Source organism: Anopheles coluzzii, chromosome 2 (genome assembly GCF_943734685.1).
Source record: "Anopheles coluzzii chromosome 2, AcolN3, whole genome shotgun sequence".
Lineage (NCBI taxonomy): Eukaryota > Metazoa > Arthropoda > Insecta > Diptera > Culicidae > Anopheles > Anopheles coluzzii.
Genome location: NC_064670.1, coordinates 38029384 through 38054749, shown reverse-complemented (window position 1 = coordinate 38054749; position 25366 = coordinate 38029384). Strand labels below are relative to the sequence as shown.

The 25366-nt window shown below is 44.8% G+C and overlaps 2 protein-coding genes across 5 annotated transcripts; both read right to left on the bottom strand.

Moving 5' to 3' along the window:
• Positions 1 to 2134: 2134 nt before the first annotated feature.
• Positions 2135 to 7406, bottom strand: LOC120953555 (facilitated trehalose transporter Tret1). 2 transcript variants are annotated; one of them, XM_040373614.2, is made up of 5 exons: positions 7274 to 7406; positions 3942 to 4076; positions 3717 to 3872; positions 3377 to 3628; positions 2135 to 3309 (listed from the first exon to the last, which is right to left on the bottom strand). In XM_040373614.2, the coding sequence occupies exons 2-5, from the start codon at positions 4060 to 4062 to the stop codon at positions 2390 to 2392; spliced, it is 1449 nt and encodes a 482-aa protein (XP_040229548.1). In that variant the 5' UTR covers positions 4063 to 4076; positions 7274 to 7406; the 3' UTR covers positions 2135 to 2389. The 2 variants fall into 2 exon arrangements, with proteins under 2 accessions (XP_040229548.1, XP_040229547.1); XM_040373613.2 differs by lacking the exon at positions 7274 to 7406 and adding an exon at positions 4252 to 4426.
• A 3040-nt stretch (positions 7407 to 10446) lies between these two features.
• On the bottom strand, positions 10447 to 21204 carry LOC120953556 (facilitated trehalose transporter Tret1). Of its 3 annotated transcripts, none has more exons than XM_040373617.2 (6): positions 20951 to 21204; positions 14107 to 14234; positions 13840 to 13971; positions 12561 to 12746; positions 12250 to 12494; positions 10447 to 12170 (listed from the first exon to the last, which is right to left on the bottom strand). In XM_040373617.2, exons 2-6 carry the CDS (start codon positions 14210 to 14212, stop codon positions 11397 to 11399), a joined length of 1443 nt encoding a protein of 480 aa, XP_040229551.1. In that variant the 5' UTR covers positions 14213 to 14234; positions 20951 to 21204; the 3' UTR covers positions 10447 to 11396. The 3 variants fall into 3 exon arrangements, with proteins under 3 accessions (XP_040229551.1, XP_040229550.1, XP_040229549.1); XM_040373616.2 differs by having other exon boundaries at positions 21025 to 21204; XM_040373615.2 differs by lacking the exon at positions 20951 to 21204 and adding an exon at positions 18742 to 18952.
• Between the last annotated feature and the right edge of the window lie 4162 nt (positions 21205 to 25366).

Here is a 25366-nt window from a genome sequence, read left to right as displayed (position 1 = left end):
CCACCCCATCAAGATGCTCGTGGCTTACCCAAACAGATAGCTTACATTTTCTTATCGCACCGTGAACAGTTATGCTTCTTTTGCTTTTAAAAGAAAGCAAAGAAAAACAATCAACAAAATCAGACCGCCTCTTGTGCCCATCCGACAAAAGCCCCATGATCGTAGCCAGGTTCCGAACCACACAAAAGCTCATGTCTTACGAAACGCACGTGTCGAAGCTTTTGTCGGTTGAGTGCAAAGCACTCAGGCGTCATCCATCAATTACGAATCGCTGTTGGGGGGGGGGGGGGGGGGGGGGTGGAGAGAAGGATGACTTTAAACGTAAAAAAATATATTTAAAAACAACTGCTGCAGTAGTTGCCTAGGAGCCTAGCAGCCTAGGAGAGATAGATTCACCGGACCTTTTAGCTAGAGTTAATTTCCACGTACCTGCTCGTACTTTAAGAAACTTTAGGCTACTAAGAGTTGACCAAACTAGACGTGCATATAGCGAGAATGAAACTTTGACTGCGATTTCTATCAGATATAATGCACACTATGAATCTTTTGACTGGAATTCCCTATGTTAACCTGTATTTCTTGCTGTGATACTCTTTGTTATTTATTTTGTGTTGATGTTACATTGTACCGTGATGCCTTATGTTATTATAAGATTAGTTTATAAGATCAGTGATAAGGCCAATGATGGCCAATCACTTAACAGATACAAATAAACAAATAAACAAATCATTTTTCAAGTAACAAATGAATACTAAACGATGATTCTTCTTCTTGAGTTTACAACCTATGCGTTTATGCCAATCTAAACACGATTTATCGACTTTTTAAGTACCACGCAGACGAATAGTCTGTTTTTGCTAGGGGGTGGTTCATACGAGGATTGAACCGACGACGGTCAGTTGTTAAGCCATGTGAGTTGTCAACTTACCACGGGATCGTCGGAGTAGTAGAATGTAGTTCAACTGTTGTGATACGCATTCGATTGTACTTGCACGCATTTGATCGCAGTGACATACGATTCGCAGGATACGACATGCGATGCAAAGCTACCAAGAGGAAATAGTTTCTGGTAACGTTACAGTTTGTTACACTAAGGATGGGGAAGCTTTGCCTTTGAAGGGAGTTTTTACGGGGAACTCTCCCTTGGAGGGCACTCATGTTACGGCTAAGATAGTAAACACCAATGCTCTGATAGAAAATGTTAGAATTATTTTTATTTTGTATTCAATAGTAAAGGCATTTGAAGTTAAATTTATATGTATGAAATTTGTCCATATAAACAGTCACGGCATGTTCCTTCGCTTCTTTTTCATTGAATTGTAAGAACATGTTGTGTTAACGTGTTCCAACTATTCATGAATTACTCATTTCTGATTTCTGAGTTAATATCACGCAGAACAACTCTTTATATGAAATAATGAAATCAAATTGGTACTTATTATAAAAAGTGTGTTATTCACTCATTCAGTTCTAAAATTGCATTCAATAATAGCAGCATTTCAAAAGAAATTGCCCTCTAACGCAATTACAAAAAAAAGGAAATGTCTGATATTTTACGAATAGTCTCAAGGTATGTGTATAAATATAACAGTAATATAGTAATACGAGTGGTAGCTTGGTCCTCTTATTAATTTTTTGAAAATTTGACCCATTTATATTGGTATTGCACTGTAGTAGGTGTAATTAATCAGAGGCTTATGAATCACTGGATGCAGATATAAAAATAAATTATACATTACCAGCATAAAAAACATTTTTTAATAAAAAAAACAACATTTACTAGATTTTACTAGATATACTAGATTACAAATATTTTTTTAACAAAATGCATAAAACAATTATTTGCGCTGAAGGGTTACTACTATACCATTACATTCATGTATTGTAAAAGGTTTTTTCCACAACTACAACTTTACATGTTATTCGCTATAATTTACCAACACATTTAAAACTTTACCTTTAAACAAGCTGTACAATTATTGCTGTAACTAATCCAAAACTTAAGCTTGTTAACTTTGTTTCAGACAACATTTTCATTTTTACAATCTAAAAACTTCTGCAATTAAACAAAAATCTACTTTTTGCGTAAAAGCAGCAAAAATGTAAACATACACACTCATACAAACGCGAGAAGCACTTTATACCACATATACTTTTATTTAAGTAAATTAACACAATACATTCAACACAGTCGTTCGTTCCCTCGTATGTCCCTAACGAACGTATCACTTTGGTGCGGGTGAAAGCTAACTACACTGACGAAGTGGAAGGAAAAAAACAAACAATAAACGCTAATAGCATCTGCTTCTTGAGCACTACACTACCGCAATGGTGGTGTTAGTAGATAAAACAAAGCCATGAGTCAATCGCTACAGGCCCGAACCGCACCTTACACCTTACCGTTCAGTCGATCCTGAATCTCCTGCAGACTGAGGCCCTTGGTTTCCATCAACGTGGTGAAGGTAAACACGAACGCAACCGCGCACAGGATGCCAAAGATCCAGAACGACCAGTGCGACCCGACCGCCTTATCCAGGTCGGCGAAAAACTGCAAAATAATAAAGCCCAACACCCAGCAGGTGGAGGCAACGATCGACGAAGCGATCGATTTCACGTTCGCCGGGAACATCTCACCCAGCACAGCCCACGGCAGCGGCCCAAACCCGATGCAGTACACGGTCACGAACACGATCAGCGACATGATCGGCAGCCAGCCGAGACTGTCCACCGACGGTGATTCCGTGTGCTTGAGGAAAAAGTACAGCCCCATCGTGCCGAGCGAAATGCACATACCGCCGGCGGACGTCAGCAGGATGGGCTTCCGTCCCAGCCGATCGACAATCAGTGGGGTGGCCCCGCTCGCCAGCACCTGCACCGCACCGACCAGGATGGTCGAGACGGCCGGCGACAGGCTGCTGCCGGTGCTTTCGAAGATGTTTTGACTGTAGAACAGTATCACGTTGATGCCGGACAGCTGCTGGAAGCTAATCAGACCGGCACAGATGATCAGCGCCTTTACGTTGCCCGCATTCCGGAACAGATCCATTACGGAGCCTTTGTTCCTGAGCGACTCCTCGACCGTGGTGGAAATTTCGTGCAGCTCCTCCTGCACACCGTCCACGGTTTTGCCGCGCAAAAAACACAACGACTCCACGGCCTTTTCCTTATCACCCTTCGAGATGTAGTAGGCCGGTGTTTCGGGCATGAAGAAGAACGTTGCATCGAATGCGATCGGCAGGACGATGCAGGCCCACTGCAGCGCATGGTACGAAACGTACGGGCCAATGCTGTACACGTACAGGATGCCAGCTGAAAGGGATGAAGCATTAGCAGTCAGGTATGGTCAAGTAAACGCGAGATACTCTAAGATACTTACTAACGATGCACAACTGCATAAGTGATCCGAGTGCACCGCGGTACTCGTTGCTGGCGATCTCACCAATGTACATGGTTTGGACGGTCATCACAAAGCCAACGCCCAGCCCTTGGATGAACCGGGCAATCAGCACCTGCACAACCGTTTCTGTCGTCAGCAGCAATATAAACGATACGAGGAAAAAGATGGAGCTCCCCAGCAGGGTGAACTTACGGCCAATTCGTTCCGCCAACGGGCCAGCAATGAAGGGTGCTGATATAGAAGACAGTTTATTGTTTAACACAACTCCTTTCCACTAGAAATATTCCTCTAGCAAGGTATCTTTGAATTGATCACTTACCAATCAATGCACCCATTGCTACTAGTGATGCGATCCATGAGCTTTCTGATGCCGTTGGGATCGTATCGAGTGGTGTGGTATCTTTCGAGGCAAACTTGGGTCCAACCGGTGAGGTCCAGCCTAGCGACGTGCCGACCATAACTGAGGCCAGATTAACTAAGGCGGAACAATAGATGGTTTGTTCATTACTAAACTCTTAGAAATTTCACATCTCTTTTTCCTTACCAATTATGCCAGCCATAAACTGGCGTGATGGACTACCCTTCTCCATCTTGCAGAAGTGTGAGGTTTCGAGCTTCTCAAAGGTAGCGACAGGTTGGTACTGATTGAGTTCAGCAGGATTCATTTAACACTGATGCCCTGTTGCGGATTATAACACAAACAATAATAAAATTACTACTTTTATTCCGTAGAAACTTAAAGTCTACCACACTGGACAAAAACACAAGCATATAAATGAGTACACAAACACCCCTAAGTTTTAATGCGCCTAATACACAACACAAAACTGCTCAGATAATAAACAACTGCCTACACTGTTAACTGTACTGTCCAGAATAATCCTTTTGCCACCGCCGTTCGGCCAACGCGCTGTGCAGAAGAAGGAGGATGATAATGAACGTGCAAGTGTGGGACCTGTCACACGCGTCTCGACCGGTCAATGGTTGGTCAATGTCAGCGATCGAATGAAATGCCGTATGTAGGCTATCGGGGCTCTTAAATACACCCGGTGCGGTGTCTCAATCGCGGTAGCACTCGAAGGAACTCCCCGAACATAAACAGACAAACACAAGGAAATGTGACGGAAGAAAGGAGCCTCCAGCGCAGTGTTGTGTTTACCCACACGCTACACTATCAGCTGCACCAGCCAGGTGAAGTGGGTAGGGTATGATGTACCAGAGGTGTGGCAGAACGACGAAGACACTTGAGCATTCCTATCCAAGTCAGCGCGCTCGGACAATTTGTTAGAAGTTCCCGATCCGTAGACATTATTCACTTGCACACTCTGTCCATCTTGCATCGGATTTTGTTACTCAATTTAGCACTACTATTGATGCTCCATCACTCTTTCTATTGCCATTGCCACTAACTAACACTAAACCAACATCAACATTTAAATTGCTCCTTTGTAGACCGTTTTCTTTTCAACGGTTCTTTCACTACACTTACACTGAACCATAGAACGACATGCTCGGTGCGCTCTATTTCCTCTATCTTCTCCAGCTATATCCCGATGGTATGCCGACGTCAACGGACTAAGCACGACTAAGATCGTGCCGGTAAGTGCGCGTAAGTTTTAAAATCTACCATAAAACCACACCTTCACACCGGGATTCCGTTTTACGTCAAGGAGATCGCAACTCTAGTCAAGTTGTCCGATGTTCCTGGCTAGAATGAATTCTTCGTTCAACGGCCGACATTGGATCGTGCAATACTCGGCCGCCTGGGTGACCGTGAAATGCAAGTGTCCTACCGGCGATCGTGAGAAATGATAAGTGCAAGGAACGTGTCATACGATCATCGATTTAATGATCATAATGCAAATATTTAATCAAAAACAAGAGGCAATTTCAAAAGTACTGGTAAAAGTTCATCTAAAATAAAATAATAATAATTACAAAACACTGTACGATTGCACATAACTTGTCAATACGACAAATACTAAACACCGTACAACAAAAACGGAAGCGTGCCGATCACTGCGCACGTGCATTCTACGCTCGCGCTTCAGGAAACATTATCATCGATCCGGCAGCTTTATTTGATAGCTTTGGCACCTCTTATGCGATGTCGTCCCCAATGCCCCCCGCGCGGTTGTGCGTTAGCAGCGTTTTAATTAGGCGCTTGTTTTCTTTGCCCCGTTGCTCACGTTGCCTGCACGCGTTCAAGCAAAGCAACCGCAACGCCACCAATCTGATGGAGCATTGGACCTGTCCCATCTACATGAAGATGTCATCGGTCATCATGAAGGTTGCTGGTTACCGCTACCCGTTACACCGACACCGGAAATGGGGGTGAGATTTCAAGTTCACATTTGATAAACAAATCTTAAGTTTGGTGGAGAACGGGAATGTAATTTGTATTTGCATACTAGGGCCATTGAGATAAACCTTGCGGTTCTATTCTCGGTCAGCTTGCGCACGTAGAAATGGCAATTTATTTGTGCTAATGGCTTAGAAAAGGGACCGAGCGGCATGGGCGTTGGAATCAAGTTTGTAAATCATGTCAAACGATCGTCTGGTTTTACGATCAAACGATCAACAAAGCTGGAACTAGTTTTACGTTTTGCTGTCCATCACCTCCCGACGAACACTGAAGATGATCAAAGTTTACGCTATAGGGCAGTTGCACCGTATCTCGGGCTGACCGCCTACCATAACGCAACCATAACAAAGAGTGCATGGACGTCAGCAGATAGGGCGTCGCGTTGCACAAATAATGTGGAGCAAATTATCAACTGAACTTTACTACTACACATTACTAGAAACAGGCGTTATAGTGTGCTGGTTTTTATTGTGTTGGTTATTTTCATTGAACAATAACATGAAGAGAAAAAAATCAACCACACAAGTGTTCGATGGATCGTGAACGTCTTTTGAAGTAACTGTAGGTAGATAGCACTACCTAAATGCGTAGATAAAGTAAGTGATATAATAATGAAGTGGATTCAATCGAATATTGCAGAAGAAATGAATGATTCGATAGTGTGAATGAATTCGGCAATACTACAAACTTTATTGAAACAAAATGATATGAAGGATGATTATACAAACAAATATGTATTTTATTTTTTAATTGGATAATCCAAAGAACAGAAGCATATACAATAAGCGTAAATGGTCGATGAATTTTTACAGGTTAGAAGCGCTCCTTGCTCTGGGATTATAAACCAGCTTATTTATGAATTACGTCAAAATATGAATCAGCACAACCGTCACTACAATATTATTTGGTTACCTTTGGTTTGGTGTCTAACTTAAAAAAAATATATTGTAATCCACGCTAGATATGATCACCATGTCGAAAAAATAAACAATTTTGCTCTATTATGCATTCTACTCTTTGCTAGCAAACAAATACACCGTCTGTCCGATGGCTATCTTCCGCCTCGTTGATAGCAAACACGTGCCATATGATTCAATAGGGGCTGGTTAAACAAAAGCCTATCGATTGGCGGCATACCACATTTGCAACTACTGTTGGCTGTGCTACGATGCAGCAAACAGTTGCACTTCAACCGAAAAATAACTAATCTTTTATCAAATGCTACACTCAAACCGATCAAGTGGGGGAATGGGAGTGTGTAACGATCTTAAAAAGTTTCAATGCAATAATTGACCTTCGAAACCCTGCTGGAAAGGGCCGGCCCTTTCCGTACGCATTGTTTATTAAACGCACTTCCGGCATGGGGTACGGGTTGAATTAGTCACACAGGCACAGTATTAATACAGCAGATTTAATTAAAATATCTTAACAATAATTATAACTACACGGCGCTAACGTTTAATTTGATTGAATGGCAAGATAGTAAACATGTTGAAATTAACTTGAATTACCATTGTGGAAACATTTTGCCCTCACTTCTGCTTAGTGAATCAACAACAATTAAAGCGAACGAGTTTAATCACTAATATACTCTGAAGTACAAAATAGTGATACAATAAGTAGCTAATCACTTAAAGCCGGAGCGAGTTCGATCACCGAGTCCGCTTGTACTGATCGCTCAAACAACACTGAAGCTTCCTCCGAGCTGGCCTCAGTCAATCTAGACTGGCTTTGATAATCGCTCGACCGTCGGAATGCTGCTGGTGTGCACAATGCAAATTTGATGCACGCCCGCTCCAAACGCCACACCCGCTGCTTTGTCCGTTCGAGAATCATGGCAAGTACAGCGCTTAATCAACTTATCAGAACCGACCACATGGAGAGGGAAAGTAGCTGCTCACTTTGCCCACTCCATCTGTGTGAATGTGTGTGTGTGTGTGTGTCTGCTTCCGTGCATGATGATGGAGCGAAACGCTTTTTACAACTATTTCTCCGTTGTTTACCATTTTCCGTGCTTCCCCCCGTGATACACCGAGCGGGGGTATGGAAATTGGTATGGGAAATGAACGATCATCAGCGATGGAGGCGCCCCAAAAGTACCGGTGGGAGGGTGATATAAAGCGTCTGCCACAGTTTTCCCACACATACGTAAGCAAAGCACCACACGTCGTCTGCTTTTTTCTTAATGAGTTTTTCTTTCTTCCCGCCGACGCGGGTGGCAGGTAAAAATGGTTGACGAGCGATTAAGATCGCCACGTGATTGTCGCGGAGCTTGAAATGGCAAACATGCTTTGCGTGACCTCTGAGATCGTTAAGGCTGATCGCAGATAAATTGTCAGGCATGAATATTCACCGCCTTCGCCATAGGTTTTGTGACAGTTAAACAAACATGTTTCCATTTTTACAATGTTTCATATTTGTAAAACGTTGATTGGTGAAATTTGTCAATGATTAATTTGTAAAAATTAATAATTCAATTTAAAAAAAAACGACCCAAAACGTTGAAATTATTCCATAACTTTCTTTTATATTCTTTTAATGCACTCATACCTATTTTGAAAGTGTATTAGTGATAGGCGTCATGTTTATCATTAAATAAACAACTCGTTATCTGATGCATTCAGTGACTTCTGAGCCATTCTGTGAATTCTTTCACTTACTATTATTAATATTCCATTGATAATTTTATATCGGGAATATATCATGTGTTAGTATTATTAAGTCCTGCTCCAAAATTAAATAAAACATTAAAACACAATTTCAATTTCAACACAAAGTTAACACTCACCTTGCTGCTGATGCTCCTGCTGAGCACCAACGAACGCTGACCTGTGAACTTCGCCACACTTCTCCCGGCACGGCTACTCGTGTTTTAACGCAAACTTCCAAATCTTTCGTCAGGTCCAGTGTGGAAGAAACCAGAATACAGCCACCAGAAAAGATCCGCGATCCGGTGATAATCGCACCGAACTGATGAACTCTTGTCAGCGCGTCATTCCCGAACGTCAGCCATAATCGGTAATCGAGAAGGCATAACAGAGAAAGCGTTATCAGGAAGTCATTGCAAACAGCATGGCTGTGAAATTAACAAACATTCCTACACATACCAAACAGCCAGTGTCGTCGTCAGCGCTCAATTGTTTCAATGGCAAAACAGACGCCCTGACATTGAGCTGATTTAAGTCGGCTGCAGTTGGGCGGCTTAAAAATGCATTTTGATGGGCGTTCAAAAATTCGTTTATTATAAAAGCAACAGGAAAAAAAAAACTCATCGACACCCACCACCCTGGCTGTTGCTCATTTTAACAAAGTACACGTGAAAATCAGGAAACGTGGCGTCGCCAGTCAATGTAATGATTAATATGGCCGACACTTTGGTATCACAATGCAAACACCTTTTGCCTGCCGCGTTCAGCTAGTTTCCGTGAGTAATGTTTGTTAAACTGCTTCTGTGCAGCGGCACTTGTCGGTACCGCCATCGATCCTTTCATTTGTTGCAATAATGTGACGGTCAAACAATAACAACCACAACATAAATACAGTTGCGCCGGTTACGCGCCACGTGGGATGGTTTTTTCTGCGCGGAAAATTTCCCCCCGGGCAGTGGCGCCATCTGTTGAGTGCGAAACGTACTTGAGAAGCTTTTCCATTGTTCGAGCTGTTGTTTTTTTTCGAGCAGCAATAGAAGTGTACTGAAAGTAGAACCAATTTGAGGAAGAGATATTTGCGTTTCAAATGACGAGAGTGTGGAGGTAAGCTAATGCACAATTACAATGTGACATTTGGTACGATCGCCATATGCAAACAATGCCCATTCGACAGTTCAGACAATTAATCATCGCGTAACATTATCCGTCGGCTTAACCATGACTCGGTTATTGTTCAGTTTTGTTCGGATCCATTCAAAGCCAACAAAAAGGTTAATCAGCTCCATGATGGAGCACTTCTCCTTCAATCTATATCGAAACATCAAAGCTAACGGATGTAACGGGAAAGTGAGGGAAACACAATTATTACACCAGGTTAAATAGGTTATATTTTCCATCCGTTTTCCAACGAGCCTTTAGCTTCTTGTAAAACATAACCAACTCTTCTCCGTTCGCTGTACACAGTGCACAGTTCGTTCAGTTGTAGACAGCTCACGCCCCAGTTGCCGCTTCATTCCGGTGGGAATCGTTGCACGTCGCGGAAGAGATGAGCGTTTTGTTTTGCGTATGTATGTGCCAGCGCATTGATTATGTTTACACTTCAGCTTCAGCATTAAAGCCCGCGGCGTATGCCCTTTTATACATTCTTATTGCTCCTGCTTATACATTAAAGCCTTATAGTGTGTCACTCCGTGTGTAGATTTAGCTTTTTTTTCTCTGAGCAGCTTACCCTACTCGATATGGCACCTTCGAACGTAATCTTTCCTTTGAAATTCTACTAAGAAATTGAACATTTTCAAAAACCGGCTCACTAGGTCGGCTCAAAAACTGGATACAATCGAGGTTTCTGGTTGGGTGGTCCCTTTTTGGGGGGACATTTGTGTGGTGAAACGCTGGCGAGACAGGGTGTTTCCGATCCAAAAAGTTATGCCAAAAGTTTACTGATGGATGTGAAGTGGAGGTTTAGGTGGCCAACAATAATAAATTATCTTTCTGTATTGTACAACCTTTCATGACCTTTTTTGTTTGCTGTTTGCTGATATGATAGACTGGCTGGGTGCGTAAGTAAACACACTTTGCGTTACATGTTCTTTTCCGTTTTGGGTGGACAAATGAATTATGAACAATTGACAACGAGGAAGCGTTTAGCACGCGTCTAGAGGACGCTCGGAAGGTCCTTTCGCTAGTGCAAAACTGGTTTCTTTTGGCAAATGGCACTCGTAAGCTAGCATCAACACCATACTCCTTCGTTGTAACATACCGACACTACCGAAGCAACACAACCTAAACTTAGCTTAAAAACTTATCAGTACACCTCACTACCGGATACCGCAAGCTATCTTACGGTAGCCATTACGTCCTGCAAGTGCAAAACTTCCGACCCCTAGGAATCTATTTACTTTCCATCTTTTCTTCCATTTGAATATTTCTGCTTCTCTTTCTCTCTCTCTCTCTCTCTCTCTCTCTCTCTCTCTCTCTCTCTCTCTCTCTCTCTGTCCCTCTACTAACTACAATGGCAATATTTTACTATCTCAAGAGCCTGCTTTTGAAGCTCGCACTTGCACTTCCTGTTTCTTCATCAGTCGTTTCGATTACCGTACCTTGTGTATGCGGCTTTTGCTTTCCTAAACGAACAAGAAACCTTTTACCGTATAACCTATCATGGACTTCCCGAACCCTCCTTTGAAAGTATCGCAAGGTCCGCGAGCAAGCAGACTTTTTTGCACCTACAACAATGTAATGTATAGTAGTGGGCTTGGGGGGAGGAGCTGGTTAAAACGGCTACAGTAACATATGTACAACACGTTAAAATAAATTGCTCTACACTTATAAAACAGAAACAAAAGACCGAAACAAAATCTGCCGAAGCACGGAATTTGGAAAGATTACACCAACTCGAGGTTCAAACGGACACAGACATAAAGTTACGTACACGTACACACATAAAATGGTTCAGTATCTTTGGCAGCACCCTTACTGCGCCGCCTTACTTCTTCCCGCCCAGGATGGCCTGAATCTGTGCGTTGGTTTTGCCCTTCGTTTCCGGCACCTTAATGAACACGTACACCGTGCAGACCATCATCCACGCGCCAAAGAACCAGAACGTCCAGTCCGAGCCGAGCAGCTCTTGCATCGTGCCGAAGCTTTTTGTCACCAGAAACACGAGCGTCCAGTTGAACATGACGGCGAGCGCGGACGCCAGCCCCTTGATGTCCGGCGCGCACAGCTCGCCCATCATCATCCACGGGATGGGGCCGAACCCGAGCGAGAAGCTGATGATGAACAGCACGACCGAGGCCAGCGGCAACCAGCCAATGTTCGACACGTCCACCTTGTCGTTCTGCATCTTGAAGTACACGCCGAGCACGATCAGGCACGCGCCCATGATGAAGCTGCTCTGCAGCAGCAGTATCCGGCGGCCCGCCTTGTCGATCAGCACGGAGGAGGCGAGCGTCATTACGACCTGCACGACGCCGACCACAATCGAGCAGACGGCCGGGTCCATGGTGCTGCCGGCCGACTGGAAGATTGGCGCCGTGTAGAAGATGACCGCATTGATGCCCGAGAACTGCTGGAAGAACATCAGCAGCAGCGAGATGAAGAGTGCCGCCCGGTTGGTTGGGTTCGTGAACAGGTCCGACACTTTCGCCTCACCGGAAGCCGCGTCCAGATCGGACTGGATGGTCTGCAGCGCCGACTGGGTGTCGGCATTCGGGCCCCAGAACCACTTCAGTGCTACGCCAGCATCAATACGACGACCCTAGAAAGAAGAGGAATAAAAATGCAACAGTTGTAAAGGTGCGATCGTACGGCTGGAGATGTACCGACACGGGCCTTACCTTCTTCACCAAGTACACTGGACTTTCGGGCACGATAAACATGGCCACAATCAGCAGCACCGGGAAGATGGCACACAGTATGCTGAGCGTCACCCAGTGGGTGTAGGAACCGACGGCGTAAACGAACAGGATGCCAACCGTTAGATGAAGCTGGAAGAATGCTCCCAGCGCACCGCGGATAGACGTTTCGGCCACCTCCGAGATGAACATCGGTGCGACGACGCACGACGCACCCGTTGCAATGCCTGAATGTATAGAAGGCAAAATGAAGACAAGGCGAGTTTTGATGTTTAGGTGATCTTCTCACTTACCAATGACCAAACGACCGGCGTACAGCATGCCCGCACCGGTAGCAAAGATGATCAGAGCCCAGCTGATCAGGTACGGCACTGCCAGCGACATGGTTGTGTACTTGCGACCGATCTTCTCCGCCAGATATCCAGCAGGCAGTGCACCGAGGAACGCTCCCACGGCCAGGAACGCACCAACCCATGATCCTGAAACGAGCAGGTTGCAAATGATGTATTACTTTCAAACTAATTACCCTTTAATCAATGTTTAAAAAAATGAATCACAGACACTTCGAAGTGACCCAGTTAATCATAGTGCGCCCTGCTATACCCACATTGAGCGCCCATTTGAAGAGGCCCGCACTCAATCAACAGCCATTAGCTCGTGTGATAATATTTACCTAACAAGCTCTGGTTGTTGGGCAAATGCCGCCCTTGAAATGAAAGGCCGACACTATCACACCAACGATAACGGCGCTTATTGGGAAATTACTGCCTTTTTTTTGCGCACCATCCATTAGAAACGCATCAACCATCCGCAGGCCGATCGATGTAGACATTATGGACGGGGGCGTTATGGGCGGTAGTGCTCCTTCAATGGAAGGGTAATTTATCTTGCACCGACAACCGCAGACAGTTGCGTGCAACTGCAAGCCTCCACGTTTCCCCGTCCGATGGGGGAAAGGGAGGACGCAGAAACATGCAAATAGACTCAAGTTACACGGCTGGGCCAGGTTAAACCGGTTAAACTTTAGTTTGGTAGGGAGAAGTCGTCGAATTGGGGAAGTTGTCGTCGAAGAAATTACCGTAAATGATGTAATTGTGGCTCCCCTGAGAGAGCTGTTCAATCGTGTTTGGTGATTTCCAACAATAAGCTTTACGGGGATTATTAAAGAGTTATTTAATTGAACCAGAACAGGAATAGGAATGGGATTATTTATGACGATTTATCTAACTCAACTATCTTAAATTCCACTTGAACATTTTTCCCAAAAAACTTAAAACCCGTGCCTCAATGTAATAAATTGATACGTTTAACAATTTAATTCATCCGTCACACTCATAATTCAAGTGATCTACGGTAGTCGAGAGGCCATAAATTGTCACAATAAAAAAAAAAACAACAACACCCCCTTTAATCCTATCCACACCGCGATTGATGCAAGAATCCGTGGGACCCTTTTTACAACACCCAGACCGAGAAAGGGGGCAAACCGTCAGCCGAGATAGGTGAGATAAGGCTGGTGTTGACGCTGCTGATAACGAATGCGCTTCAGTACTGTCTTCTTCCTTCGCTTACCTTCATCGGTGGTCAGCAGGAAGCTTTCGTGCTCGAGCCCACTCGTGTCGCTTTGATTGGCCGGCACGAGCTGGGCCAGTACGGGCGAAGTCCAGGCCAGGGCCGTACCGCCGCTCACCGCCGCCATGCAAACTGCAAATGAAGCCAAATTGTTACTCATTATCTCGTTAAGCGGTGGTCCCAAAATCGTGCCATGGCGGTGGCCACAATTGATATGGCGCACGCATGGCATGGCGCACGCATCGTCCAGTCCGGCCAGCTACTTACTTCCGAGCGCAGCGACGAACTGGTTGCGCTTCGTCGTCGAACCCTGTCCCTCCGGGATGGGATCGTACAGCATGGGGTTGGTCGCCCCGGGCGCGCTGCTGCTCATCTTGACCGCTCAGCTAGGTACCCTGTGGGGGAGGGGGAAGGAAGAGAGGGAAGAAAAACACACAATAAACATTTTTGCACAAACAAACACAAAACGTTTTTTATTTGCATCGTGTCCTTCCCGGCACCGTCCCTGTGGGTTGCGATTTTAATGCCCAAACGCAACGGTTTCGTAGGACCGGATAGCGCTAAGTGAAAAGTCAATATTGAAACGATCGCCCAGCGTACGGGGTTCGGTTGCACGTTTTGCTCCATTGCACCACCCAGCGGGCGAGCGAAACGTGCTGCACGCGCCATGACGCGCCATACGTGCTGCGCTGCATTAGTTCTTCATTTGCGTCATTAATTCACAGCACGTCCACGGGATGGTGGAACGAGGAAGGAGAAAGGGGAAAATGCAACACCAAACAAATAGACAAAAAGGGGTGGTGGGCACACGGATGCACTTCCTGGTCGCTTCCGATCGATTCCGTCATCGATCATCGACGGTGGGGTGTTGTTGTGAGACCATTTTGCTCGTAGTATTCATGGGCCGCATTCGCGCCAATTGGTGTTGGCGCGTTTGCCTGGTACTGAGAGCGGGCTGTCAATCAGCCTGATGATGGATGGAGTTTTTCATTCGCAATTCTTTACGTTAATTGATAATATTCATTAACTTTACACTTCATACAAGACGATGGCGGTGATGGATAAGGAGAGCTATATTGATGTAAAAACATCAATTATTACATTTTGAGTTATAGCATCACTTATCATGTTTTTTTTTTCATTCTAAACGACCTTTTTCCGGCTTGAATGCCTAATGTATCCCAAAAAAATCTTCAATCAACAACAACCGCTCCCAATCGCACTGACGGTCTAAGGTAATATGATCGCAACAATCCTTCCCTCCCTCTCCTAAACAAAAAACGACCATTTCCGTGACGTATTTGCGGAAAAGTGTCAAAAGACAAACGCTTTTCCTCAACGCACGGTTGAGCTAACTGCTGTGCTGTGTTTCGTTAGGGGCACAGCATTCGCCACCGTCACCACCAACACCAAATAACCGTCCCCGAAACCGACTGAGCTGTCCTTCGTATGACCTTCGGCTCGCCATACGCGCGCTGACGTTCGGCAGGGTGGAAAATTCGGGCACCACCCTCATTTCTCGCGCGTGAAAACACGGAAGACGGCCATCAAAGAAACAGATGCCGTTGCGGTCCGTAACACCATTCACACACAGTGGAAGATGCAGACCGACAGCTACTCGCAGCTCGAATTGACGTGCTGCGTGCGTTTTACCAACGGATCACATGCAATCGTGTGATGTGTTTGGTCCCCCCCCCCTCCCTTCTTACCCAACATTTCCCCTCCATCTATCACTTTTTATTAAGACGAGGATGTTGTCGTTTATCAGCGAGGATGATAGTAATTATTATTAATTTAATAATGACTGGCCCGTTGATGGAGCGCGACATGATGATGAGAGTGCATTGCGACGCCAAACGGTAGCAAAGGGGCAAAGTGGCGTTGTGCCCTTGAACGGAAGGCGTTTGACACTTTTACTGCACCCGATGCACTTTAGTTGATAAGATCGCGCCAATCCAGTTAACGGAAAGGTCGAAAAGGTTAGCCAAAGCACTGCACAAAGCAATTGGAGTTTGTTTTCTCAACTTCAGTTGCGCGCTTTTCTATTGATTGTTGTTTTGTACTTCGCATTACAAGCTAACTATATTATACGCTTTTAATATTGAACAGGAAAAAGTTTGTATTTTCTAAAGGTCCAACCTTATCACATAGACCATATTGTTAGTGAAAATAATTCTAAATCACTCCATAAAACATATCACTGCATTATACGCATTTTGCTACGTTCGTTTCGTTGCGAGCTTATTCATACTAAAAATAGCACAGTTGCATAGTTTATTATGCTTTTTTCCTATTTCACCCTCCGTTTGCCAATTGTCTTTGGCAGTTGATCGATCGGGGAGTGGTTTTTTCTGATTGCTTGTTTATTTTCGCACCCGTCCTGCAAATGACCTGCACAGTAGCTTACTTACATAAACTCACACCTGGTAAGATAGCAAGACACAATAAAAAAACAGATGGGGTTAAATAGCGCGCGAGCAGGATTTATAAATATTACTTTACTGATTAACCTTCTGTATCTGCTCCGTTGGACGCGAGAGGAAAATCCCAAAAATTGTTTGTAGCCTTTGCAGATGAAGTGAGTGATGAATGTTAAGCGTTATTTCTAGAAGCTGTTTATTACTTTAATTTATTTAAAAAAAAACTCCCATTTCTATGCACCATAAATACAACACAACCACACGGTGAGGCTCGTTGCATCCACGCCTAGCCAAAATAAACACAGCCAAGCAAGACAGCCGGCACCTACTTATCTGATCCTGCTGATAACCCCCACTGCAGACTGGTAAGCGCAACTGCACAGCCGACGCCACTTGTTCGATTAGCTAGAGCAATTTGTACGGTAGGACAGATCTAATCAAATGATCATCACACGGCGGGGACCAAATCAGGAATGAGGTGGATTTTTACTGGTCAGGAGCGCAGTTTTGCCTCTCTGCACCCATTCATGAAACAAATCATTACAGACAATCTTATCGCCCTGCTGGGAAGGTGAGGAAAATTCGTGTAAATTATCCAGCTGCAACGCAATGGCTCAATGGCCATGCAAGAAACGCGTGCCAATCACGCTCATCTGAAATTACCGGTAGTTAATTGGGCAATTGATATCTGCACGCTTTGATAAGATTACGCGTACACGCGTGGAAGCGCAGGATAAGTAATGTAAAAATCGCAAAACCTAAGCCGTTGCAACCTTCTTAAACGGTTTAAAACGTGCCGTCGTTCTAATCTGCTTTTATTTACGACTGCATTACTTCTTTCCAGTCTTTGCCGGTTCGTTCGTGTCATTCGTTACATTTCGTCCTCACTATCAGCTGAAAAGCGCTGGCTGGACTTCGAGAAAAGTCTCTCGCAGCAAGCCTCCCGCTTAGCGCCCAATCCGCATCGATTGCCCTCCGAACCCTGTCGGGGGGGGGGGGGAAGATTGATACCCCAAGCGGTGCGCCTTCATTCACACATGGCATGAACAATGTTATCGGCACACACACACACACACACACGTACATCGTCTTAAACAGCAGATAAGAGCTCAATCATCAATTACATGTGTCGAATGCAACTGCTATCTCGTAAAGGGGGAGGTGATAGAAGCGCCCAAAGAATCTCGACTATGATTACTTAATTCACGCTTTTTCTTTTAGTACGCTTTGCTCTCTTCATGCCCACGACTTGAAGGTCAACTGACGACAGCTCGATTGTACGTAAAATGGTTGAGGTTGATGAAAAAGTGCTGCACACCCTACAGGGAAGCAGCTCTCTTGTAAAACGGTCTCAGTAGAAAGCAGTTCCTTTCGTTTAGTTGTATGATCGCAATACGATCGCGTGCTGCATCATGTGCGGCACACGCTGCCTGTGAGTTCAATTTAATCTCAATCAATTGAACACTGCAACTGCACGATACGGTGCGCACTGGAGAGGCATATGGTTAATAAGTTAGCCACTTCACTGCACAATTGTACTTCCTCATCTCTCGAGGGTTTTACGATCAACGGTTTGCCTAATAGTTCCAATGGTCTGCTTTCAACGCATCGCGTACAGCAGCGGTCCTTGCATGTACGGACGTAGCAATTGAGCGAAAGGGGATTGTTGTTTAGTCCCGATCGTCTGCTTTCTTTGGTTGTTATTTGCGCTCAATAACGTTTGTACTGTTGTGCGCTCAGCGAGATGACGTTTTTAAAATTACCAGACGGTTCCTCTTAAACCCTTGCCATATGGAACATACTTTTCCAAAAGCGATTATTTATCGTACATCATCTTCGGGGACAAATAAAGCATCCACGGCACGATAAAAAAACAACTTCTTCCTGTACTTCTTGCTTTTGATGCTTTTCCTACCCTCCTCGTTTACATTTCAGTACCATCCACATCATACAGCGATAACACAAGTGTCCATTATCCAAGGCCACCACACCACGCAAGCGACAAACGTTTCGAGCAGCTGGCGCAAATAGAAATGGAAATGCGAGATATGCGTGTACCGTGGTACGACTAGCAAACGATATGGCACACACAAGGCACTGGTGAACCTCCAATATTGCTAGAGACTATATTAGAAGGTTGACGAAAAAATTGAGAATGTTTCTTTTGGGTTTTGGCTTCAATGCTGTCCCTCGCGGCGAAGGTTCACACCATTTTTCGTCACAGAAGGCATCATTGTGGGGTCGTCGTCGTCATCGACACATTCACTCAAGATGTATTCAATACTAAACAGTATCAGTGTCCATCGCCAAACTTTTTCATACACCTTTTTTCCATTTTTTGTATTTAGTTACATTACGATTGTCACACAAATACGCACACACAGTTGTGGATTGACCGTCTTTTACATAATTCAAAACCCAACTCAATAGGCCATTCAACCCCGATGTGACACCGTGGACACGTTTACCGCTCGGTACCTACTCGTTCGTTGGAGTTGTCTGGCGACTGCAGACACACTAAAACTACACTAAGCGTATCGAAGCACCGTTTCAAGATGACTGCGCTGTACCACACACACAAAAAACAATCACTCGGTGCACACTGCCGGCCAGCAAGGATCGTCCGCGATGCACGAAACTCTACTCGAAACCGCTGCCAATCGGGAACCGTTTCGGTCGCGAGTTCGAACCGTATTAAACGGTCGCGGAACGTGGCATCGAAGAAAATTTTAACGAGCCGGATGGACTAGAAGAGTGTGCTACACACACACAAGCGAGGTCTGGCTATCGCCGCTCTGCTCTGGCGCACAAACGTTGCCGAGTGCCGAACGAAGCACGATTTGGGACGCGCCTCACACATCTTCCGCCACGCGCGAGCGGCCCACACGATCGTGTTACCACCGACCCCGCTTTCCTCCACGGAGACGCCTGAAATATGATAATCGTACCCGGTGGTGACGGCGCCTCGGTTGCTCCATCTTTGCCGCCCGGTCCACCCGGGGTTCCTTCCCTTTTTTTTCGCCCCGGCCAGGAACCGGTGAGGGATTATCTACAACTACTAATGCCGGCGCTTGGTCGTGCTTAGTAGTAGTAGTAGTACGCATCAGCAACATCACCACCACCACCACCATACGGCGATCGTTACATGCGTACACGATCCAGCATCTCCGAACGGAACGATCCTTCACGGTCATGCTCTCAGCGTTTCGGCTCATCTCGCGCTCACGCACGCACGCACGCATCCGCTCCCGCAAACGCAAACACTAAATGCGCAATGATAATGTGCTTTATTTACTTTATGCTCTGTACCGTTTCGTTCACTCGCTACAGCAGCTACAGCCTCACATCAACAGTGGTGGTTTTTTATGTTGTTTTTGTCGATTACGGGTATTACGGGCGAGTTTGGAAGCCGTTAAATCCCAGCATGAAGTGTAAATGAATGAAAACGAAAGTGATGCCTTCATCCCTCTCCCTTTCGATGCGGTGGCATACACAGTTGGCTTGCAAGTGGAACACACGCCGATCTTCGATGCCAGTTCAATCCGGTCCTGGGGAGGCGTTGAGCGCGAAAATCCGTTCAACGAAATCAACACCGATTTGACATTTTGGGGGCTTGTTGCTGCTGCTGGTCGGGAAACTGGTTTGACTGAAAGTTGTTTTCGGCCCGGTTTTTAGCGGCTGTTTTGCTTTTGTTTCAATTAAGGGCAGCGTTCTGGTGGAATATGGAATTAATGGACACGACGCAGAGCTTACAAATTTGTGCCTTAATTGTGTAACAGGGAGACGTAAAAGAGAGGCTCAAAACAATTGTTTTTATATTATAATTTTATTATTTTTATAGCACAAAAGTGTTTGAATACACATGCTTCAATGATGAAATAATCAAAATTATTGTAAAATTTTAACTCCCCAAAAATGTCTCTACTGACGCAGCGCCCAAAACCGCACGCCAAAACCATGCAAATGCGTAAATGCAATCCTACAGGTTACGGGCACGCACCGGGTCATCCGGGTCCTTTCATTGACCCTCCCTCCGAACCCCTGTGCCTGCAACTGCTCCCTCACCTACAACAGCACCATTCCACTCCGCACAAAACATTGGCCGCGTACGACAACTCGTGCGATTCCGGGTTGCGTGCGGACCTGCGCACTAGCCGTCACGCTCAGCCGTTCCCCTCAACGTGGCCGGCTGGCCGTTCGCTCTCAGCGAAAAGGGAGGAAATTCGGTGGCTCGGTGGACAAACTCGCCTTGCACTCCCACCGACCAATGACTTTCACTTGTTATTGCTGTCGAGGGTGGCTTTCCTACCATCGCAGCCAAGTACGTCACGGGACTCGTTGCGCTATCGTTTGGGCTCAAATCTGGCACTGGCTCGAAGGCTGCTGTTTGTCCCCGAACTTTTATGTTGCTTCAGTAGTTTGATCAGGCACCAGCAGTCTGTTATCTTTCACCCCAAATCTTCTACTCCGTACATCCATCAACTGTCACCCGACCAAGGGGTCTTGGACCACCGGTGGACTATGGACAAATTGCGTCTTGTCACTAGCATCACTATCAGCAGAGAACGGACCGACGGACATTGAGGGTTTTGTTTTATTTTGGGGTACGGAACATCGAATCACTGCCAACAAACACCCGCACACGGCAAGGTCACTTGCAACAGTGTTGCATAATAGGGACATTAAATTACCGTCCGTATGTAAATGTTGCTTCTGCACCCACTCTGCACTACACGCGTACGCCGTTATCGATTATGTCACTTACACTTAACAATGTAACAAATAGTAGTTTGCAGATTACACTTTTGCTCCACTGCTTCACAACACACTGAAAACGCCACCACTACGCAGTGTTACCGGTAAGCTGTTGGATGATGTTTTAGATCAACGTCCTATTTATTCGGCTGCCAGCCAAACACTGAACCGAGCTGGTGTCCTCTGGCAACTGCACCCTCACGCTCACTGACATATGATCGATTTTCACTCCCTCGGAAAAAAGGACAGTTTGAAGAAGGAAAAGGCGGTAGATGTCTTTCGGTATAGCCTTATCGTACGACCTCCCCATCCCACGATAGTTCCAATCCCACGCAGCACCAAACACCGGCGACATTATACATAAGAACGGAGCTCCAGCAGCATATGCAACATACTCTCCACGTGACGTCAGCTTGCTCTAGCTCGCTCACTCTCGCACTCAATGGTAGTGGTGGGATTTTCACACACTCCTCACCCCTATGTAAAGGGAATGGAAATGTACGAGAGAAAGAGAGAGAGAGAGAGAGTATGTACACTCTCCGCAACCCATACGGAGGGGAAATTCTCGCAAGGATTTCTCCTTATCCCATCGCTTACTTGGACGGCGTGCGTACGTGCAAACGAAGGGATTCACGTGGTTTTATGTTTTGAATTGTGCGCTGTATGGTTTAAGCATAGTGGAACCAAAAAACACTGTTTTTGAGCCAAGAAGAACGTTTGAATGAGGAGAACGAGGCACACATTTCTTATGAAAACTATTAAGATAAATGGAGGGCAGAACAGCTCAGCATATAATATACGCAATCGCTTCCTGCTGTACCCCATCATGTGTGATTGTTCTGATGGTAGGGTCTGGCGTGTCTCTGGTCCGTCACGTGCTGTTGGTTAATGCATTCAACGGCAAGACGAGCATGCTCGTAGGGCAACAAAGGGGTATAACCACTGTTATGATGGCACACATATTGACGGCGTTATTTCGGATTGAGTGAGAAATGTTTCGTCATTTTCCTGTAGGCCCGCAGTGAATTTATCGTATAGGAAATAGAGTTCTTGTAGGGTTCCTATCCAGTGATGATTGGAAGGGGAAAACCCCCAACTTGGATAGCTTGGTGTGTTGGTTGGTTTGTTTGTTTGTCTTATTCCTATACAACCAAATGATGATGTAATTTAAACTTCATTGAATAACAATAATGTTTTGAAGTTTAGTCATACAATTAATACAGAATATTGCTAATAGGTATCGCATGGATTGCTAACTGCCATACCTTTGCGCACCGACGCCATTAACCCGGCATTGAATTTTAAATCTCGTGATAAACGTGCCATGTCTAGACGGCGACGAAAATGGTAAACGTTGAATAGGAAATCCGCTGGGATGTACAAACACCGACCTCCATCTGGACGGAACACACACACACGAGAGAATACACTTGTTACTTGAAAAGGCAGCCAGATCGACTCCAGTCTATTTTTGGAAACATTTTGTACAAACTGCACTGTTTACTACGCAAATTTCAGCGCGTATGCATTTGCGAAGGTTTACTACTAGTGCGCTTTTATTTACGATCGACACGAGCTCGATCACTATACGACCCATATAATCAACTTCAAACGATATAAAACACTACACAGGTATGACCTTTAAAGGGTATTTTATTGTTCGCGTTCCTCTTGCATGATGCAATTTGGGTTACAACAGTGCGAGCAACCTTCAAATGTCCTTGCAAACGGGAATACCTTCCAAAAAGACTTGTTTTTCCTGCCAGAGAGAAATGGGCGGGAAATGGGCGTTGTGTGGATGAAGCATTTTCCCCTCGGTGGACGCTCTTCTATGACGTCAGCTAGAGCGCGTGAGGCAATTCTAGAAGCATGGGAATGGTATAGGGCCTTACTAAAAGCCGGCAGTGTGCTAAGCATGACGACATCTTCGATAAATACGATGCAACACCTCGTTTCTTTCATAAATGAAAAGTACCGGTTGCTTCAGGCCCCCTTGAATGTTGTACGGAGTGAAGTTTTAAACCGGAGACAGCTAAGAAGGAGTTAAACAAAACGTAAAGAAAACTCCCACAAACGTGGTACAACGTCGACAGTAATTCCCCTGTATTGTCGTACCTCCCCTCCGTTTTTTCTTGTGCCTTGTATCGGCTGGTCTGTGTCTGGGGCTGTATAAATAAAACATTCATTAGCCTGCGCAGCAAAAGGCATAAGACGATGAATAAGACACAACGAACAAGCGTGGTGTATTTGGTTGCGTAGAATTGTAGCGGTACACGCTGGTGTTGGGATAGAAACGAGCCCCCAAAGAAACGCGACCAAAAGAAGACCAAGAACAAGAAGGAAATCGCACGTAAAACCCAATAATGTGCATGTGTGTGAGGACAAACGGGGACAACAACAAAAAATCGCATACCGTCTACGTGTACGTCTAAGCCCGGTCGATGCGATCGCCTTCCCACTCGGTCGCTTTGTGCAAAGGAAAAATAGCTTAAATTCTTTCCGATCTTGCAATCTCGTTGCCGATGAACTTGATCTCGTGGTTGTGGATTTTATTGTTCTGGTTCGGGACATTCTTTTCCTACTCATAGTCGTGTTTGCTTGATGTGGATGTGGAGGTATTTAGGTATGTTGTTTGGGGGGGTTTTTGCGGTTGTGAACTTGCTGGACTTGTTTCATAAACGAGTTCCAGTGCTGTGTTAACATTGCAAACGCATTGTGGGCGAAATGAATAAAATATGAATGGCTGTAGGAAGAGTGTACCATACTGTCCGCACAACACTGGAGCATTTATTAGTTTAAGTCGAGGCAAAAATGCCATTCTTACTTCCTCTACTGCGGAAGCCGAGACAAGCTTATTCCTTCCGAGTTCTATAAAAAGTGTTCTTGGTCTAATTAAAATGGAGCATATTTTAGATGTGCTATGTTGGGATATGAGACCGCATCCCATGAGATTGTGAATGATTCTGATTTAATAATGACCAAGAACTATTGCAACGTATTAAATTCGTATAGGAAAAATAAATCTATTACTTTACCTTTTTTACGAAACATTTGTTTATATGATCCATTTTTATACCAAGACACCGAGTTTTATGGGAAACAACAAGACCTAATCGTGGATAGATACTCCTCCGATCCATGATCGCATAAAAAGTGTTAACTTTCTGGCTAAATGACTGATTATTTACATTAGCTTTAAGATCTTAAGATCAACATGACCGAGTAGTTTCTTACGCTTGGAATTTAAAAAAGAATTAAAAAAAAACCTTTATGAAAACCTTCTTGGATGCAATGATTGTAACTTCCAAGCCCTCTATAGACATTTAGATTGATTTTGTTTCAAAGGATAGTTAAAAATTGGCAACTCATTCAAGCCTAAGCCTTGTCTGCATCGAATACGGTTGTTCTGTATTAAAAAATCCTATCACATCGTATTGTTAAGTACAATTATGCTATATTCACTTCGTTTAAAATATCAAAAAAGTTTAAATATCTTCACCAGCTCCCACCAGCATCCTGCAAACGGCCATTTCAAACAACGGCTGCATGTAAACACGTTACGAAAGCGTTACTCTCGTTCTTTGAACTCTCCACCCTGTAAAATCCGATTTTCGCGAGCTCGCCAACGCTCCAAATCGGTGCGAGTTTCCCTCGCTGGCGATGCTTTTTGTAAGTCGTTGCGACGGTTTTTGACGTTTCGAGCGAGGGGTTTTGAGGCTTCAAGATAAGCACCAAAAAGCTGTGCGATTGTGTTGGTGGACAAAATTATTTGTTAAAAAAAATAAACACACTCCACCACTCCTATCCACAACCCTCTCATTGGGGTCATACATTTCATGCGTTTGCGAGATTAGCATCCCAAGCGCCACAGATTAAGCTTAAACGACTGGAAAATTGAATATCCATAGAAAAAAATGAAAGCTCCACAGCTTCATTGGTTTGATCAATAGATGGCGCATTACAACTCATCATTATATTGCTATCCTTTTCTTGCAATGTGTTTCGACAAGTTTCATCTTATCATGACCTATATAGCCTTATAACTTTCTGAGCAAAAATCTATATGAATGGTCGTGTGGTCAGATACGTGGGTATCAACACCAACGACCATTACTCAAATCTCACTTGCTTCAGTGCTGGTGGTTTCCATTGGAGTTTAGTATTTAAACAATCGTATCGCCGTTCTAGTTCTAGCGATGCATAACTTCAATGCGAAACCGTACAACAGTACAGAGGAAATGAGAAAGCTCTCCTCCAAGCGATGAAGCTCAACTGGTTGGGGTATCCCACCAACAGATAGCACCACCAGCTTTTTTGCTATTTTTAGAATGCATGAGTCGTTTGCCGTCTGC

Coding starts and splice junctions, on each gene's coding strand:
- LOC120953555 (XM_040373614.2), bottom strand. CDS start 4,062: ATGAATCCTGCTGAACTCAATCAGTACCAACCTGTCGCTACCTTTGAG. Junction 3,629..3,716: donor AGCAATGGGTGCATTGATTG/GTAAGTGATCAA, acceptor CTTCTATATCAG/CACCCTTCATTGCTGGCCCG. Junction 3,310..3,376: donor TATGCAGTTGTGCATCGTTA/GTAAGTATCTTA, acceptor CATCCCTTTCAG/CTGGCATCCTGTACGTGTAC.
- LOC120953556 (XM_040373617.2), bottom strand. CDS start 14,212: ATGAGCAGCAGCGCGCCCGGGGCGACCAACCCCATGCTGTACGATCCC. Junction 12,495..12,560: donor CGCCGGTCGTTTGGTCATTG/GTAAGTGAGAAG, acceptor CTATACATTCAG/GCATTGCAACGGGTGCGTCG. Junction 12,171..12,249: donor CAGTGTACTTGGTGAAGAAG/GTAAGGCCCGTG, acceptor TCTTCTTTCTAG/GGTCGTCGTATTGATGCTGG.